General features: G+C 51.2%; 1 protein-coding gene across 1 annotated transcript; it reads right to left on the reverse strand.

Annotated features, from left to right (window-relative positions):
- Positions 1-5,891: 5,891 nt before the first annotated feature.
- Positions 5,892-19,501, reverse strand: ANKRD9 (ankyrin repeat domain 9). Its single transcript, XM_069638101.1, has 2 exons — positions 19,366-19,501; positions 5,892-7,023 (listed from the first exon to the last, which is right to left on the reverse strand). The coding sequence occupies exon 2, from the start codon at positions 6,954-6,956 to the stop codon at positions 6,072-6,074; it is 885 nt and encodes a 294-aa protein (XP_069494202.1). The 5' UTR covers positions 6,957-7,023; positions 19,366-19,501; the 3' UTR covers positions 5,892-6,071.
- Positions 19,502-20,521: the final 1,020 nt, after the last annotated feature.

A 20,521-nucleotide genomic window follows, 5' to 3' on the forward strand; every position in this document is an offset into this window, starting at 1 on the left:
CCAGCAGCAGTCTCCTTCCACACAGGATTCCCATACGCCGCCAGCAGTCTCCTTCCCCACAGGGTTCCCATATGCCGCCAGCAGTCTCCTTCCCCACAGGATTCCCATACGCCGCCAGCAGTCTCCTTCCCCACAGGATTGCCATATACAGCCACCAGTTCATGAGTCTGTCTTAACTTCTCTGTTTCAGAGTTGGAGGGAGGCCGTCCAGTTCTTAGTTCTGGGGCCAAATCTAAAGTCCTGTGTCTTTTGTGTATCCACTGTGATCTTCCTGGTCCCCGCTCCACTGAGGTTTATTAGGACAGAGGGGATGTGCTCCATCTTCACAGGGATATTGGCCTGGGGCCCCGGTCAGACATCCTTATTGTGGGGCTGGTATGGGGCCGAATGTCATCTTTGGCAGGCACCCCACCTATGCGGCTGTTGTGCTGGCAGAGATCTGCATATCTGGTCGGCTTCAGTGCCCTCTTCTTGGAAGGCCATTCGAGGCCAACAGCCAACCTTGTATATGAAAGCCTTGCGCCATCTCCCCCCATCTCTCCCCGTGCCCTCTGGGTGAGGGCACCCTGCAGGCCTGTGGCTGCTCTGGGGCAACTACAGAAAGTATAGCATGAAAAAGAATGCTATACAAACAGAAAGCGAATGGAAACCCTAGAAATCTGAAATTAACAATAAATAAGAACATTGAGTTTTGAAATAAACTGCCAGAGGCTGCTCCGGTGGCAGAGTGGCGAGAGCTCCTGAAAAGTCGTCTGGGATAGGCGCTGGGTACCAGTTATGCCCACAATCCCATTTCCGAATACATTGGATTAAAGAGATCGGTGAACCATTGTATTAAACATTACATGACCATTTATTTTCGATGGCTTTATGCCACAGTATACTATTTGGGCTTCGGCGTTTTTTAGTCTGGATGTTTACAGTTGTACCTTGTCCACACAGAGCCTGTCTGGTTAGTAAGTGCTGTAGTTGTGATGTTTGCCAGATGGGTTCATTTTCTCGGATTTCCCAAGGCGAAGCAGTTCCTTGGCCAGGTCTCTGTATCCAGACATGTTTGCTTGTGCTGAGGCCTCGCAGGGGGTTGTGGCTCTGGCTGACATGCCAGTCATGGGCCTTTCTTCGGTAAGGTTTAGGCTGGGTGCTGAGGGTGGCTGTGTGGAGGAAGTGGGCTATCAGGGGATCATATAGGGGTTGAATCCTGACAGGTCCTATGCACCTGTACGTGTGGGGGAATTGGGGTAGGGGAACAAACTCGTGATAAGATGCCACCTGGGCGGGTCCCTGTTGGTGGCACACTGCCATGGACCTTGCATGTCGGGTTCAGGCCAGTCACTGGGTGAACATCTAAGTGTTTCCTGCACCTTCCCTGGATGGCCGTGCCATGTCTGTGCTGGGGAGGGCAATGCTCACCTATTTAACGATCATCACATAAACCAGCTGGACTGCCTGCGCCCTGAGTACTATGGGCTTCCGGGAGCTGTGTCCAATATGGGCTTCTGGGAGCTGTGTCCAAGTCACTTTTCTGCATGGTCTCTCCTACCCGAGTGCTATGGGCTTCTTGGAGCTGTGTCCAAGTCACTTTTCTGCATGGTCTCTCCTACCCGAGTGCTATGGGCTTCTGGGAGCTGTGTCCAAGTCACTTTTCTGCATGGTCTCTCCTACCCCGAGTGCTATGGGCTTCTGGGAGCTGTGTCCAAGTCACTTTTCTGCATGGTCTCTCCTACCCGAGTGCTATGGGCTTCTTGGAGCTGTGTCCAAGTCACTTTTCTCCATGGTCGCTCCTACCCCGGGTTCTATGGACTTCTGGGAGCTGTGTCCAAGTCACTTTTCTGCATGGTCTCTCCTACCCCGAGTGCTATGGGCTTCTGGGAGCTGTGTCCAAGTCACTTGTCTGCGTGGTCTCTCCTACCCCGAGTGCTATGGGCTTCTGTGAGCTGTGTCCAAGTCACCTTTCTGCAGGGTCTCTCCTAGATGTCCCTGGGCGTCCTGAATATTGCGTTCTATGCGTTATAAAGTGTTGCAATGCCCCCTTCAACAAAACAGAAAACCGCATGAAAGTTTGTCAACGTTTATTTTTCTTCCTAGGCACATTGGGCCCACTTTGAAAAAGACACCCTCTGCGCCACGGTAAATGAAACAGTAATAAATGCGAAAATAAATTAAAAGGCAATAAACGTATCGCTCAAGGCAGCAGTAGTCATCCATAGTCCCAAACCACTAGTGTGGTGGGACACAGCTTGGCGTGGGTCTGTGGCGTGAGGTGTGGTGCTACTTCTGTGGCCAGCGTTTGACTCTCCAATGTATAACAGAGCAAGTCCTCTTTCCATTTCTAACAAAATGGCACCAATAGTAAGAAAGAAAAAAAATCTGTATTTGTCTCAGGTGAGAAGCGTGATCCTGTGCGTGATGCATTGGAGGAGCAGAGATGATCTGTTTGGGTGATGTGCAGTGTGTGCTGTGGTAGTAAGGCACTGCTCGGTTTCATCACCCCACAGTGGCACAGCTTTGCAGGAATCTCCCAGGTTCCGCCGCAACCGTTTTGTGCTTATGCAATCACGTAATCATTAACTTGCATGAATGAAGCCATTGAGACTTCAGAGTCTAGGTCAGGTGTCTGCAACCTGCAGCACTCCAGATGATTTGGACTACGACTCCCATGATCTCTCGCCATTGACAATGATAGCTAGGACTGTTGAGAACAGTAGTCTTAAACACCAAGAGATCCAAAGGTACAGACCCCTGGTCTAGGCATAGTGGTAGCTCGCAGTAGCAACTGGACTCTCCGGTCAGTAGCTTTTGGACCTGGGGATCCAGGGCTGTTCACGAGATGCAGCTGCTCTCCTTTGTAAAGGAAGTCTTGTTGGCCTGTTTGAGGAGAGCCAACACGCTGACCTAACTAGCTATCGCTAGCTTCTGATACAACAACGATGTGTCATTGGTTGGAAACAAGACCCCCAAGCGAGGAAGAAGCATGAGGGGGGTCAGCTCTAGACATTGGCCTGAGGGGTCATTGGATTCCAAAGCGGGCAGCTCCTAAGATTGAGAGCGGTTCATGCCCGAGTGTTTAGCGCTGGGATTAAGCCAGCCCTGGTGGACAGTGCTACGGAAGGAGATGGCCTAGGCCAGTTTTTCCTGGATCCACAGAGCAATACTCTGGAGAGCGGCGCATGGACCATGGCGCAGGCTTGGAGTATGTACACGAGGTAGAGGTTCATAGCGCCACTCTCCGCCTAAAGGTTTGGAGAAGGGCACCGCTGGGCGATTCCACTGTAATCTGATGGATGTTTAGGAACCACTGGCTGGCGTAAGCTTTGTTCGGAAGAGGGCGTATTATGGAAGATTTTGAGAAAGGGTAGGGGATCAGCGTCCTTGGTAAAGAAGCCGTGTGTTGCACTCAAGGAAAGTAGGAAGGCCTCGGGGGGAGAGGAGTAGACCAAACCTGACCTTTGGACAGTGGAAGTCCTTTTGGGGAATGGAGTCTGCCTGTCACGGACTGAGTTCCTCTGGGTTCCTCTGATTCTGTTCCTTGCCGGCCAGCAGCCCATGTAGGCATACTGGATGACTTGGCAGAGAGCGGCATGTACCGGAAGTCACATATACACACGAGGTAGAGATGCAGGAAGCCACTCTCTGCTAAGAGGTTCAGTAGCCTAACTCATGGTTTCATTGGAGGGTGTCTGGGGTTGCTGGAGTCTGGAAAGATGAGGCTGTGTCTAGGAAGCGCCAGGGTATGCTTGGGCATTCACTGTGAGTGTCTGGGTTAAGAAGATCTCTCTGCCCTTCTTCGGAACCCATTCTTCTCACACTTCGTCGGGCAACTTCTGATTCCCCAGAAGATCTCCTTGGGCACCCTAGGGTGATTATTCTATACCACTGAGCCCCTACTATGTGCCAGGGAGGTCTGAAGCATGGCTGTAAAGCCATGCAGCGCTAGGTTTGCACCAGAGGGCGGCCGTGGGCCCCTGTCCGGTGTTGTGTGCCGCCTTCAGCTATTAAAGGATTGAAGAGGTAGGCATGTTACCAAGAATACAGCTCTTGCGCTGCTGACGGGGGGCTTTGGAGGTACATGGACCATGTATTTGAAGGGTGCTGAGTATATGGATGGCTGGTGAAATCTTGGAATGCGTCTTCTAGTATTTGGGACACTGGACCATTTTGTAGATGGTGGGTTGAAGGTTCCATCAAGTTGACGTGCCCGTCTGGCCGCCCTCTATGGACGGTGGAGATACTGTGGACTGGGTCCCAGTAACCGGTGATGACTGCAGTCACTGGCAGTGCCCTGGAGACCCCAGCCCAGGCTATGTCAGCGCTCTTATGGCATAATGCAACTGAGCAATCCCTTCCCTTCAGACATGGCCCTTCAGGGTGCCCTGCACCCTGCACTTCGCTTTAGCAGCACGTTCCTAGGCAGCAGAGAGGGGGTCTTTCATATTTCAAATCTGGTAACTTGATACTGCAGACAGTGTGTCTAAGGGCCTGCAAGAGACCATTTTTTCTTTATGTCAAAGTGGTACACTTTAAGGGTTCAGGGGGCTCTGCTTTGCCTAGAGAAGACGGCTGAGAGTGTAGTTAGTTTGTGTTTTATTGGACACATATGTGAATGCCATAATTCACCCAGGCAAGGCATGATAGGTGGTCCGATACGTTTAGGTCCTTTTCAGAAAGAAGGGGACAGTGGGTAGACGTTAATAAAAGGAAATAAAATGAATCGTATTTTTCTATTGCACTAAATATTTCCACAGAACGCGTGTGTGCCATGGATGCGCTGCACGGGTGCCTTTGGCGGTGGCAGACAGGAGGAGGAGGAGGATAGAAACCACATGCCCGTGCCGCCATTTTGCGCTCTTGCAATCTCCCGCCAACTCTCGCGAGAGCCGCATGCTCGCTTCCTTTGGGACACACAATAACTTGCCCAAGGAAGGGCACGTGCATGTTCTCGGGGCGCGCAATACTCTAGAGGGCTGGAGGGTTCTTTCAGCTACAATAGTTCCTAATAATCAGAGTTGAGAGGCTATTGTTTACACGCCCGGGATGTGAAAACTCCTGAGGTAACTAGACTCCAAACTCTACACATATATATGTGCTCCTATGGTGAACCCCCAAGGCTTTGGCACAGTATTTGAGTGAGGCCGCGTCGGAGGAGGCACTTGCTTTGTTATAGCTACATCTCTGTGTGTATCACTTATTTTGATATAAATTCTACTTACTTCATGTGGTGGACTCGGATCATTTGGCCTAAGCCAGGCGTCTGCAACCTTTGACTTCTCTGGACTCCAAGTACCATCAGCCCTTGTCATCATAGTAAGTTGTGAGGGATCATGGGTGTTGTAGTCCAAAACATCTGGAGAGTGTCAAGTTGCAGACCCCTTCCCTCAACAGATGGAATATTTGACGCCTGGCCTCCAAGAGGGCGCACACTGTGCGTTTTCAGTTATTGGCATGAGGGAGCGGGTAGCACCACAAAGAACCTACCCGCCCTGGGGGTGGTGTCTGAGTTTAGGACATCTTTATCCAAGTGCGCATTGTTATTCCCATCTATGCCTGGAGGTAGTGTGTGTTCCAAACTGCCAGTGTATGATTTTGTAATCTCCCTTCACATCTACGGCCCGACAGGCACTGGAGCATAGGGTCAGCAGGGCTGCAATATTAAATAAATAATGGAACAGAACATCTGTGTACACCTGTCGCTTTAGGGCTTTCTTAGAAAGCTATATACCTTTAAAAAAATGTGTCTACTATGCACAATGCTTTTTCATTTTTGTCTATAATAAAAATAAAGTTTTAAACTTACCTGCCTTCCCTTAATATGTGTGTATTTACACTCCTACAATATACACCCTAGTAGTCTATAAAATATTTTACAATCCTATGAAGAAAGCTGCCAGGCCCTGTTTTCTCTTACTGCATTCGGTGCACACATTATCTTTATACAAAACAGGGATAAAGTGCCATGTGGTCAGTATATAAATATTCAAAAAGTGCTTTTATCCCTCATTAAGAAAAGTCCCATAAAAGATGCACAGAGATGGGGGCGGGTCTGGCGCCGCCACGCGTGCCCTGGCGTCGACCCTTCAGTGTTTCCATTTTAGGCCCCACGGTTTCAGAAGGGCGGGCAGGGGCAGCTCGTCCAGGGCCTCTGGGAACTGTGCCAAGGGGATGGCGCGGATCAGCACCTGCATGGAGCGCATGAACAAGGAGGGCGGGCACAGGCCCGACAGCCACTGGTACAGGTTCCCGCCAAGCCGTTCCCGCCAGAATGTCTCGTTGGCCCGCAGCTGCGCTTGCGAATTGAACTGGACCTGCTGGGGTAAGTAAAGCGAGAGGGCCTCCAGGCAGAGCAGTTTGCATCGCAGGTCTCGCTGGCTGCACCCAAGGTGTCGCATTAAAGTGTCCAGGGGGGTGTTCCCGGTAGCATCGGCTATCAGCGGCGAGGCTCCATAACCCAACAATAGGATGAGGCATTCTGGGTGCAGCAGCTCACAAGCCAAATGCACAGGAGTCAGGCAGTTCTCCACCGGCTGGCAACCCCGGCGGTCTAGGTGTCCGAGCCGGCGGCTGTCGGGTAAGGTCTCCATGGTCTTGAGGATGCTTAGGAGAATGTTGACACGGTTGTAGCGGACAGCCATAGCCAGGTGAGGGGCAGAGGACTGGCAGCAGTGGAAGGTGACGCCGGGCATGGCTAAGGCATCGTGGGGGAAGTGGCTCAGAAGGTATTGGGCATAGGGCTGATGGTCGTGCACCAGTGCGTAGAGCAGGGCCTCTGAGGGCGAGTACGCGCTCACCTTGCCGCCCTCCTCCCAGTGCAACACCTCCATGATTCGCATGTCCTCCAGAATCCAAACTGGACGCAAGTCCCGCACCGCCTGGTAGAACGCGAAGGACGTCTTCTTGCATCGCTTCTGGCACTGGGAATCCCCGCCTTTGCCGCTGGTCAGCCATTTTACATTGCCAGACATTCTTTGATATTATATTTCAAGGTGTCTCCTTTTTTTCTGATGCTTCATCGGACATGCATCAGAAATGCTGCAGAGAAAAAGAAACATACGTCATTACTTACTGGACTCAAAGAAATGGAAACTTGATGTCATTCCCCCACCCCAAATTATTTAGTACTGCCCAACCCCTACCAACCAGAGACTCAGATAGGATATTGAAGTAGGAGTGTTTTACTCCTGCCCCATACTTGCCACTATGACTACAGTGCGTGTACCCTGATGAATGCCTCAAAGTAAGAAGCAGGCTGAAACATGTCAATCATGTTGAGCAAACTAACAGGCAAGTGCTAGTGAGTGAGATCTCCAGTAAAAAGATGGCAGTTTACTCTTAAATCCCCAAATTTGCATTGTTCCTGATATATGCATAGTTTGTGGGCCGTACATTAGTACAAGGGAGCACAAAGCCATAGGATTTCAGATGTATATGCGGTCCGGTAGAATGAGTGGGCATGCAATTGAACGGTTTTAGGGGCCATAGTTAAGAAGAGCGGAAAATGTGAGTGCCATCTGGGTGAAAGTTGCAACCGTTTGTTATTCACAGGTGGGGAAGCGTGAATGGTTTGCTGAGACCCTTGCCTTAGTAAGGGGCTGGCCAAGCCCCGGAGGCGCCACTAGAGGGACAGCCTACATAGCGGGCCGCCCCTCTGGCCACCTCATGAGGGGGCTATCTAGCACCTCTCCTCCACCCTTGGAGCAGTTATAATGCGGGACGCTGATGCACCAGTACACCAGCAGGGGCAGATAGGTGTGGGGGAATTCATTGCGCAGGGACAAAGAGAAAAAGGGGTATCTGCCCCAACATTGTCTTTAAAGATACCCACACTGCAGCAACCAGATGCACTATTGGGGTAACAGGTCCTACAGTGATGAAGGGATGTGGACCGGAGGTGTTTGGTACCCCCTTATTAACTACCTGGGAGGTCCATCTTAGCATGGCATGCTCCCAGGCATGAGGAAGAGCGGATTTGGGAAAGGGGTTACTTTGACATATTCTCATTATTAGCGGTAGAGGCGGCAAGTCCTGACATTACGGTTAGCAAAGAGGAGGACAAGAAGAGGCAGAAAAGGAACAGGGCTGAGGAGAACGTATTCAACTGGAACACAGCATTCTCTTCATTAGGAGCCGTTGTGATGGAGAAATATCCAGAGCAGGGGCCGGCCTTACAGGGGCACTATTGTCAACGAGCAAAGGAAGGACGGGTTGGATAGATTACGGCAGAGATTTTAGATCCAAGATGGCAATGGTGCCCGATACGACAAGGGATCAGAAGGACATGGAAGGATGGGTTTCATTCATGGGTGGCAAGGACAGGGCCAGTAAGCCAACTGTTGAGGTGTCAAACGGTACACAGAAGCCATGCTACTTAAGGATAGACCCAACCATGGAGCAGACTGGCGGCGGCCTTTCATCACGGCCCAACAGCACCGAGGAGGAATGAGCAAGCACACAGGGGTTTTACTTCTGGACAAGCCTGCAGATCATTTCATAAATGGTCATGCAGTTGGGGCGCAAGGTGCCGATTTCCACTCCCTTGCTGGAAATGTGGGGCTAGGCACCCAGTTGCAAAATGCTTCAAATCCGAGGGTCGGCAGAGCAGGGAGCTACAGTAGGTTGCTCAATAGATACCTGTGGGAAAAGGACCCTCCCCAAAATGGTGCTGCAAGAATTTTAGAATTATCATCAAAAGGACCAGGAGTGTGAATTACTGTGGAAGGGCCTTATTGTTCTGAAACTTGCAGTGTCAATACTGACAGACTTGTGTTTATGCACTGGCATAAGAAATGGTGAGATCGGAGGACGACGAGGGACCCCACCTCTCAGGTTTGTCGCAAGAGTTTGGCCAGGAGCACTGTGGAAGTGCCCAGAATTTTGGTAACGTGTGGGACACGGGATACAGGTTCAGCGGTAAGACGGGATCGATATCGTAGGCGCACTGACAATTTGAAATGATGGTTATAATGTGCAAGTCCGCTATACAAACTTGTAAAACATTCTCATGGTTACCAGGTGTCCAGTTGGCGAAAGAGGCTTTCAATGGACAAGATACGAGGGATGCTTGGGACAGTTGCGGGATCGTATGCCATTTTCAGCGCTAGGGCAGTTTCTCTAAAGTCCAACTATAGGCTGAATAAAACCATGTAATTGAGGCAGTACAATGATATTGAAGGGAAGGGAAGGGGGGATACAAAGAACTTAGTAATACAAAAGTGCAACAGAAACACAACCAGAAGTTAGGATGAATAAAGTGCTCTTATGAATACAGTAGGCCAAGTTAAGCCTTGGGGAAGTAATAGGACACGCAGTCGCAAAAGACAAATACTTTGATGTCAATGGGACATGTGAGATGGTGTATTGAATTAAGCAATGGGAAAATGGGGTGCAATGGGACACCTGCAAGTCAGTTACCAGAGGTAGCCCGTTCTCACAAGAACAGAGCCAGAATCGATCCATACAAAAGGTTATGGGGGTGACTAACCTGGTAGCCTGCTACCAGAGGCTCTCAGAGACTTGGTTAAACGAGACCTCGGGCCCTCCCTCTCCCTTGCTGTCCCATGTGTTTACACCATATTTAGACAAGATCGGACTGGTCAAAGGGGCGTTGGAGTAGCTGTCATCGCCAAGGACACACTCACCATTCGAAGGATCCAAGGTGAACTGGGTCAGAAGTTGAACTCTGACTACCTCCTACTCAAACATAAGCTCTCCTTGAATTGTACTATTGCCTTTCATCTTGTCCACCGCCCACCAGGCCCTTCCACTGACTTCTATGAGGCCCTTATCCACACACTGGCTACCTCCAAAAAATCTTCCAAAATCATTCTCCTGGGGGACCTTAATCTAGGACTCAACGACCCTAATGATTCAAACGCATCCGCCCTGCAAAAAGCGCTCTCGACCCTAGGGTTTACTCAAGCCATCTCTAAGCCTACTGACAAGGGCGCATGCTTGACTGGGCCTCCCACCATAATTGTTCCCTCTTCATCTCGGAAATGTCTCCCATTCCATGCCATCATCTCTCCTCCGCAGCCAATTTCTCCCCGAGGGCCTATGCATGGATAACTTTGTTCCTACAGGAAAAATTGATGAAGGTCTTTTCTGAATCCTCTTGTGCTAACCCTAGTCTCATTAAATGTGGGTTCCCACAGGGTTCTTGCATAGCTCCTACCCTCTACAACCTCTTCACAAGGCCTTTGTTCAAAATCCTGGATGCCCTGGGCATCTCATAAACCAACTATGCAGATGATACTGAGGTTCTCATCCCCCATTCAAGCGAATACCTTTTGGACCTGAACACCCTCAATTCCATTTACTCAACGATCCAGTCCTGGATGGCAGAGAACTGGTTATGTCTCAACAGTGAGAAAACCAAACTTCCGCTGATTGGTTTCCCTTCCACCATGGGTAAACTGGACAAGCAATAAGCAATATTGCCCCTTAACTATTGATAACATCCCCATCGCTGTCTCACAAGTCACCAAGACACTGGGCGTGTATCTTGAACTCAACCTGACCATGGACAGACAGGTTAATGCAATCGCATCTTCCTCTGCTTAATTGCTCAATGCTGCCAGTCCTTTCCTATCCCAACAGAATTGCCTCACCATTGCTAGGGAAGTTATTGGGTGTAGGCTGGATTATTGCAATGCCTTCTTTATAAGGGACCTCCCGCAAGAATCTGGCTAAACCCGAACAATGCCTTGAGGGCCGCAATGGGCATTTCGCAGAGGGATCATATCTCGGATCTCAGAAGACAGGTTCACTGGCTCCCCGTCAAGGAAACAATTGTCTTTAAAACCCTTGCCTTGACACACAAATGTCTCCACGGCTTGCCCCTTCCTTACCTAGCTCAAAGGATTATCAGAGACACGCCCTCCAGACCTTCTAGAGTTGCCTATTCTAATAGAATCTCTATTCCTCTTACCCGCAGAGTGGGCGCGGGTGGCACCAGCTTCCCAATCATGGCCGCCACTTTTTGGAACACTCTCCCATCCCAGATTAGGCTGATTGACTCTCATGGAACCTTCCGGAAAAGCCATTAAAACCGGACTCTTTATCTGAAAGGGCATCAATTTATCCACTGTATGTATCTCTGTCTTGCAACTCAGTAATCTTCATCAAATGTATTTTTGCAACAAAACAATTTGTACCAAGCTTTACCCTGTTGTTGGGCCACATTCTTGTAACCCTGAATCAAGCCTTCTTACGTTCCTCATAGCGCCTCGATGCCTGTGGGTTGTAGTGCGTTCTATAAATCCAAAAATAAAATAAATAAGGACTGGGTTTGTGTTGACATACGGCAAAAGGTTTTCCCCGTGGCCGTGGTTCACAGCTCGAAAACGGGCAGAATGTGGTAAGGATACATTGGGACTGTAGAGGCATGTAGTTAATGTCTGAAGTTTTGGGGGCAGTGGGGGAGCCCCCCCCAAAGCGTGGTGGGGTTACAGGGTGGTCCTAGCCGGGGAAGAGTTTGAAGCTGCGGTTTTGGTCGTGGGCGGTTCCCGATGGCCGCACTCGAGCTAGGTTCGGACACCGGGCACCGAGTCCCTTATGGACAGTTGAGACTCCTCGTCAACGAGAATCAGTGGCCCGGGAAATTACTGCTATAGCCAGAGGCAGACGTCCCGCTACTCTGCAAAGCCGGAAGTGACAAGTGTCCCCGGGAACAATAAAAGCCTGACAAAACTGGACTCTGACTTTGTTGCAGCCCCTCCCCACCCCCTGAAGCCCCAGCTCCCCACCCCCTTCTTTCAGCCCCCGACACCTGTTTCCCAATTAGGTTAGATAGGGTGTGCAAAGTGATGGAGTTCATTGAGGAGGTGGGAGTCCGTTATTTGTATGAAATGTAAGAATTTGATGATAACATTTTACTTTTCGGCGGCTTGTGGAAGTGTGTAAGATAACAAGCATGTTTCTTCAATAAGGTGTGTAATGTTTTCCTTTTCTGTCAGGCGAAGTTACGGGGGGTGGGGGTCCTAGCCCAGGGAGGTGTTTGACGCTGCAGTTTCGGCCCTGGGTGGTTTTCAGTGGCCGCACTCGAGCCAGGATTGGACAGGCACTGAGTCCCTTATGGACAGTCGAGACTCCTCGCCAACGAGAATCAGTGGCCCAGGAAATGACTGCTATAGCCAGAGGCAGACCTCCGCCACTCTGCAAAACCGGAAGTGACAAGTGTCCCCGGGAACAACAAAAGCCCCACAAACCAAAAGGGCTGCATTGGAAGTCTTGGGAGATTCCTTTACTATGTGGTGGGGACCGCCCCCAAATTGTGTACAACTAATAAATGTGATCTTGTGTTTCCAAAATATATACCAGTTGCCCTTGGGAGGATTGTGAAGGATATGTGCCTTACACCCTGGGGAAGGGAGGGGGTCATAGTGGGGGGTGGTCCCGCTAAGCAAACTAACCCGAGTAGAGAGGAGACGCAGCACATGGAGGGCCCGATATACGAGCAGCTTCCAGGACCTCACAGGACTCGAGAAGGCGGTCCGTCCCCAGAGGCCATTCTGTCTATTTTTGTTCAAACTGAATTGCACTCCCGCCCGTGATCGCAAGAAACGCCTGGAACCAAAAGTAGTATCGTCGGCACATGGAAATAGGGCTGCACTTAAACTCATGGAACTCATTCTATTTGTTTTACTTCCTGCTCGGTGCACGGCGTTGCTTATACCCCCCAGGGGGTGTTGCAGCAGCCACCCCCTTTTGTGCACGATTTGCGCGCTATTTTGTTGTCTGGTGGAATCCCTGTTTTTTGTTGAGGGGTTGGATTTGATTTTTGGGAATTAAACCGCCATGGTATCCCCTTCCTTTCTGGAAACCTTTAGCCTGGCAGTGAGTCCTCTCACCACGCGCAGCACCGGTATTTCAAGGTGTAAAACGACACGAACAGCTGTGCTTTTGCGTCAAGTGCTGCAGGGACAAAAGTAAAGGAGCAACCAGACACGTAAAAACGTGTGCAAAATCATGTAGCGTGCTGACAGGCATGCACTGGACACACGTGAATGTGTGCCCCTCGTGTTGCCCCTAAAGTATGGCGCTGCACCTTGAATTCCCCACAGCACAGCGCGGTTATGTATTTATTGAATGTATTGTTTCTTCTCTCATGAGATGCAGGCCTGGTTCTGCTGTGAGGCTTTTATCCGGGTGCGTTGTGCTTCGTATTTGATCTGTGCACACGCGCCTCCATCCATGCACGCGGACGAGGCGCTACAATCCTGCTGGAGCTTGCCTTCCTGGCCCTTCCATCTTATGGAGCAAGTTATGTAAGCATTCATTTGTAAACCTTCAAAACCTCAATAAAAACCATTTGACATAAAAATGCAAGCCTTTCGTGGAAGGGCTACACACAGTGCTTTGCTCTGTAGCTACCCGGGTGTTTTGGGCAGTGCCTCCCAAGGTGCTTCAATGTTGAGTGGGGCTGATGGGAGTTCTAGCATAACATAGGAGGGGAGCACGAGGCCGCGCGCGAGCAGACCATGGAGGGCCTGCTACGGGCCTGGGCCGGTCCCATCTGGCGGGCAACCTGCAGAGGCTGGCCCAGCCGCCCAAAACCAGGAGCCGCCGTTCTACCTGGTTGCCCGTGGCGTCCAAGGTAGGGCAAGACGCCTGGCGGAGGCCGCAAAGAGAACGCACGATTGCACCTCTAACGAGGGCATTCGCCTACAGCGCTTTGAGGCTATACCAATGGGATAAAGGCACTTTACAAAGGACATAGCCCAACATCTCATCCCTCCCTTCAGAGTTCGGCGTCCGGCTATCTCTATTTGGTATCCTTTCTAAAGCGCACCGCCACCATGTAGGCGTCTTGGCGCTAGTGTGAAGAGTTCTCCTTATAGGTCGCGAAGCCGAAGGCAGTGGCATGGGTAGATGGCTAAGGACTGGCAAAACGCGAAGGTTGCCCATCTAAATGGATAACAGACACTTGCTTATTCACACACAATTTAAGCCTTCCTTTTTTTCTTCTCAACACCGGGGTACGGATGCAGTTCTTGCAGAATTTGGAATTTTATTCCAGGTGCCAGGTGACTAAACTCCGATTCATCGACCACTGAACAGGGCTTTTTTTTTTTAATGTCGGCGGTTTTAGCTTCAAGTTCTTAGCTCAACATAGACTACCTGCTGCCGGGCTTGTGCAGACATCTGTTTCTCAAAAACATGTTGCAATGTTCACCCTGTAGGATATGTATTGTACACTATACACATACATGCCACCCCTCCCGATGTAGCCTGGTGTTAGCTGTCCACAATGTTGCATTGTCTTACTTTTCCCTTCCTAAACTATCCCGGCTAACCCCCAATGCAAATCAATGGGAACATTCAATTCTCTTTCCGTGACAAGACCTCCCTCCCTCCCTCCCTCCCTCCCTCCCTCCCTCCCTCCCTCCCAGCCCACCCAGAAAGGAATCCTTTTCTGTATCGGCAGCCGGCGTAAAGCTCGCAAAGCTGATATGTGGGGTCGCACTCCCCAAGCCAAAAGTGTCGCATTCTGGGTGAGTCCCGCCATGATTGCGTTCCAATAGTCAACGCGAGTGGAGGGCGTGTACCCGAGGCCGGCGAAAGGGAAATCAGGGAGAATGTGGCTTGCTTCTGCCACCTGGCCAGGGACCTATATGCCAGGGTCGGAGGGGGCGGTGGGCGAGAGTGGGTACCAGACAACCAGTTGCATAGACGAGGGCCCAGCACCTGGCATGGACCACTCAACGCCAAGATCTGTTCGGTGGCAGTGTATTTGCCTACGAGTCCACTTATCTGTGTCCAGTTTCTGAGTGTGTGAACTATTGAGGGTGTGTGGGCTGTGAGGGATGAGGGGCAGTGTTGCCTCTCTGACTCCCACCCCCAAACAACTATTAGCTGAGAAAACCCTACCTGTGAAATTGAAGAGAGGGGGACATTTAAAGTTAAGTGGGAATCATTGGTTTGGCCCCCAGGACATTCATTAATGCAGTGTGCCCAGAAGATGATGGCGCTATATGTGGCCAGTACTTCACTCTTTGTGTTGTTAAGTGAGGCTTTCAGTTTTAACCTGCCTTGCATCATTCGCAGGAAGGTCCCGTTACCCCCGCACCCCCCCCCCCCCCCCCCCCCAAGTGGCACCGGGTCCGCGGGGCTTCACTTTGAAGCTAGGTTGTAGAGGACATGTGTAAAGGGCCGTCCAATGGTGGCCTTGCCACTCCCTCCTGTCACATGCAGCTCTCAAGGGAAGAGATAGAGAGTGGACGGGAGGGCATCCTGCCTGCCGCCCTGGGAACTTCCACTGACCCTTGTGTTTTCCGGGGGCGGGGGGGGGGGGGGGGGACCTCTGTGCGGCTGACCTTCCCATGCACTCTCACTGTGCAGCATGCACGAATCACACGACGAGACAGACCTCTCTCCAGAGTCGGTCACAGACACTGTCCTGCCACTGAATAAGCAGTGACAATGTCTTGCACACTGCCCCGTTCTTGCATAAGCACATACAGTATGTCACTCACTGTTTTACCATTGAGAGCATGTCACCCGCTGTCCTTCCCATGTACAAGACTTCCCTTACCCTGTAAAAGCACTGACCCAATCAGTCGCACACTACCATGCCTCTGTATGAGCACAGACTGTATGTGACGGATACACAGACCCACACTAACCATATGTTGGCGCTGTCAGTATATGTTGGAATGCCATCTGCTAGAGTTAGAGGTCGAGCTTTTTTAAGTGATGAAATAATGCAGGTCACTCTGTTTCTGAAAGAGAAGTCTGCTAAACAGAGTCTTCTTTCATAATGCTCCATGCCAAAATCATAATGCATGCAAGTGCCTCTGCTGGGGCAGTCTACTGACATACCCAGTACCTGCCCAGCAGAGTCAGCAGGACAGGTTCAAAGATGAAACATGCATTCCTGACAACTGCTGCAACACAAAGTTCCAACAGGAGCAATGGGCAAAATCAAACATAATAGGATACTCCGAGCAGAGCTGAAGCCACAATTCTTCCAACTAAAACATAAATGTTTTCAATGACTGCCTGAATTCATAATAGTCCTGGGTACGTCTGAGAACATTCCAGGGTTTGACCGCAGCAATAGAAAATACACAGCCACCAACCCTGTAAAGCCGATATCTAGGGACCGTAATCAGACAAGCATTACCAGAGTGGAGAGTAGATCCTGGAAGACAGGGAACAAACTTAGATAGTCCGCCCCTTGGCGGTATTAAGCTCGATGTACCAAGCAGAGGGACCTAAACTCAGTCCTCTTGGCCAGTGGAGGAGACCAAAGCACTGGAGTGACTTGGGATCCATAAGGGGTGTTAGTGGCAATACGGGCAGCCGGATTTTGCAATTTGCTGCAGCTGGTGTTATAAGGTAGAGAGGCTGAGCTAGAAACAAGGTGTTACAGTAGTCAATGCGACTCATAACAAGCGCGCGCAGCAACTACCAAGGCCCCAGATGACTCAGCAGAAAGGTAACACCTTGCAGAGAATCTTTAAGTGGAAGTGGCTTGCTTTACAAACAGCACTGACCTGAGCGGCCATAGAGAATGGACCAGACACCCAAACTCTTAACCACTGTCACCGGAGTAGGAGAATCACCCAATACGCGTGGCCAAAGAGAAGAGATCCCGAGAGCAGAATTAGAAGGAGACCCAACCACCAGAACCTCTGTTTTGTCACCATTACGCTTAAGCCAATTGCTGTTCACCCACCCATCTATCAGTCAAGAAGGATTCGATCCATGACAATACCCGCGCAGAGACCCCCGCCAGGGCCAGGCGGGACAACAGGATGGAGTGATCAACGGTGTCAAAAGCGGCCGATAGATCTAATAGTATCAAGGCTCCCACTCCACCTTGGTCAACCAGCCTGGCCAGGTGGTCCACTAGAGAGACCGGGCCACTCTCAGTGCCGCGCTCTGGTCGGAACCGCGACTGGGAGGGGCCCAGGAAGCAAGAGGACTCAAGAAAGGAACGAAGCACAGGAGATACCAGAGACTCGGGTGATTTCATAAGGAAAGGAAGAAGAGAGACGAGACGGAAATTAGCTAAGATAGAAGGACCGGGTCCACTGTCGGTCTTTTAAGAAGGGGAATAACATTGGCCTGTTTCAGTTCAGATGGAACGAGCCAGATTCCACTGACGCATTACCTGCCAGACATCCAGGTGACTCCATTAGGCATAACATCTGGAAGTGTGCCCAGAGGGATAGGATGTGTGGGCGCAGCACCTTCCATGCACGGCACAAGAGCCCTCACCAGGAGGTGCCCCCTGGGGAGGACTTGCACAAGGCAGTGCTGCAATGCCTCTGAAGAAACGCATGGAGTACCAGTCGTTCTCAGAGTCGGGCCCCTCTACGTGCAATACACTGCCCTCCCCCACCCCCTGTAAGAAGTAACAGTGTGCCACGCGTTGCCCTCGCAATGCACACGCACTGACCGCAATGTGTATATTACTCCCTCCCTCCGTGTAAGCAATGCCAGAGTGTCACACACTGGACGTCTCCATTATAAGCAGTGACAGCATGTGAATGTCACACACACACGGCTCTTCCCCTGTACAAGCAATGCCAGAGTGTCACACACTGCCCACTCATGTATAAGCCGTGACAGCAAGTGAAAGTCACACACACACGGCTCTTCCCCTGTACAAGCAATGTCAGTGTGTCACACACTGCCCACTCCTGTATAACCCATAAGCAATGCCAGAGTGTCACACACTGCACGTCTCCATTATAAGCAGTGACAGCATGTGAATGTCACACACAGACGGCCCTCCCCCTGTACAAGCAATGCCAGAGTGTCACACACTGCCCACTCCTGTATAACCCATAAGCAATGCCAGAGTGTCACACACTGCACCTCTCCATTATAAGCAGTGACAGCAAGTGAATGTCACACACACACGGCTCTTCCCCTGTACAAGCAATGTCAGTGTGTCACACACTGCCCACTCCTGTATAACCCATAAGCAATGCCAGAGTGTCACACACTGCACGTCTCCATTATAAGCAGTGACAGCATGTGAATGTCACACACAGACGGCCCTCCCCCTGTACAAGCAATGTCAGTGTGTCACACACTGCCCACTCCTGTATAACCCATAAGCAATGCCAGAGTGTCACACACTGCACGTCTCCATTATAAGCAGTGACAGCATGTGAATGTCACACACAGACGGCCCTCCCCCTGTACAAGCAATGTCAGTGTGTCACACACTGCCCACTCCTGTATAACCCATAACCAATGCCAGAGTGTCACACACTGCACGTCTCATTATAAGCCGTGACAGCAAGTGAATGTCACACACAGACGGCCCTCCCCCTGTACAAGCAATGCCAGAGTGTCACACACTGCCCACTCCTGTATAACCCATAAGCAATGCCAGAGTGTCACACACTGCACCTCTCCATTATAAGCAGTGACAGCAAGTGAATGTCACACACACACGGCTCTTCCCCTGTACAAGCAATGTCAGTGTGTCACACACTGCCCACTCCTGTATAACCCATAACCAATGCCAGAGTGTCACACACTGCACGTCTCCATTATAAGCAGTGACAGCATGTGAATGTCACACACAGACGGCCCTCCCCCTGTACAAGCAATGCCAGAGTGTCACACACTGCCCACTCCTGTATAACCCATTAGCAATGCCAGAGTGTCACACACTGCACGTCTCCATTATAAGCAGTGACAGCATGTGAATGTCACACACACACGGCTCTTCCCTTGTACAAGCAATGTCAGTGTGTCACACACTGCCCACTCCTGTATAACCCATAAGCAATGCCAGAGTGTCACACACTGCACGTGTCCATTATAAGCAGTGACAGCATGTGAATGTCACACACAGACGGCCCTCCCCCTGTACAAGCAATGTCAGTGTGTCACACACTGCCCACTCCCGTATAACCCATAAGCAATGCCAGAGTGTCACACACTGCACCTCTCCATTATAAGCCGTGACAGCATGTGAATGTCACACACACACGGCCGACCCCCCTGTACAAGCAATGCCAGAGTGTCACACACTGCCCACTCCTGTATAACCCATTAGCAATGCCAGAGTGTCACACACTGCACGTCTCCATTATAAGCAGTGACAGCATGTGAATGTCACACACACACGGCTCTTCCCCTGTACAAGCAATGCCAGAGTGTCACACACTGCCCACTCCTGTATAACCCATTAGCAATGCCAGAGTGTCACACACTGCACCTCTCCATTATAAGCAGTGACAGCATGTGAATGTCACACACACACGGCTCTTCCCCTGCATAAGCAATGCCAGTGTGTCACACACTGCCCTTCCCCAGTCTGCGCAGTGACAGTGCCCCCCCCCCCCTTTTGCCCTGTTTAGGTACTGATAGTGCCAGGAGGGTTGTGCACACTGGCCTGTCACTGACCTTGCTGCGCGGGGCAACCTCTGGTCCTGCCTGACTGTGCATCGGGTCCCCCGGGGGGCGGCACTCTCGTGTGGGGGCCCTGCTTTCCTGGGGTGCTCCTCCAATGCGGGCCGGTAGTTGCACTCTGCTTTCCCAGGCGGGTAGCCCCAGTTCTCTCTCTGGGGGGCAGGGGTCTCCCCCCCTGGTGCTCCTCTTCACTTCTCCACGGGGGCGGCCTCCCTTCCTTCCAGACTCCCGGCTGCTCCTCTCTGTCTCCGGCAAACACTTGCTCCTCGGCCGGTTCGCTTATATCCATGCACCGAACCCTCAAGGTCGCTGGATCCCCGAGCGCTGCGATTGGCTGGCGCCCGCCTTCCCCCGCCGCGGATTGGCTGGCTGGGTGGGCAGGCTGGCACCCGCCATTGTATTGCGTCACAGAAGGGCCAAGTTCCAAGAAAGTTGTGCTGTGTTCGACATTCCTTGTAGTCACAACAGGGAGGGGCGCGCGGAGGGAGGGGGGGCCTGCAGGGCATTGGACAAGGAAGGGAAGGGCAGCCAGGTGCAGGGCGGGGTATACATTACACCAACTTCAAGGGTAGTGCACCTAATCCTGCAGGGCTCACTAATGAGCTGTCATCCCAGCGTCACCATTCGACCACGTGTGATGTTGGGCGTATAATGAACTCACATTCCTGGGCCTCAAGTGTGACTGTCGCGGGTGCTTAGAAAAAGGGTAATCTAAGCACTACGCGCCATGAAAACAGCAGCTGGGAAATTCAATAGGTCTGGGCTTATTTTATACCAGCTTTCTCGAGGGAAGCCAGAGCTGTTTACATGGTAGTGGTGGGGCACACAGGGCCAGTGAGGCCTGCGATAGGGCAAGGGATCTAGAAGGCAGCAGGAGAAAAAACAGGGTGGCACAGGTCACCCGCTCTCCTGTTAGGTGGGGCCATTCCTTACAAAGGAGGGTCTTGATCTGCAAGGAAGGGGGCGAGACTGGTGTTGAATTGGGGTAGGTTGGGCACAGAGAGGGGGGTGGCAACTAGCTGAGGTTCAAGGGTCCCTTAGGCCCGTTTGTCAGCAGGAGACCTGGACTGCACTGTAGCTTCAGGAATTATCTGCTGAAGGCCTGATGTCTTCTCGTTTTTTTCCCCTCTAAGAGACTGCAACAGACTGT

The sequence above is a fragment of the Ambystoma mexicanum genome, chromosome 14, assembly GCF_040938575.1.
Source record: "Ambystoma mexicanum isolate Mex_15411 chromosome 14, UKY_AmexF1_1, whole genome shotgun sequence".
Taxonomy (NCBI): domain Eukaryota; kingdom Metazoa; phylum Chordata; class Amphibia; order Caudata; family Ambystomatidae; genus Ambystoma; species Ambystoma mexicanum.

Bases quoted from the DNA above. Each gene is read 5' to 3' on its own strand.
- ANKRD9 (XM_069638101.1), bottom strand. From the start codon at position 6,956: ATGTCTGGCAATGTAAAATGGCTGACCAGCGGCAAAGGCGGGGATTCC.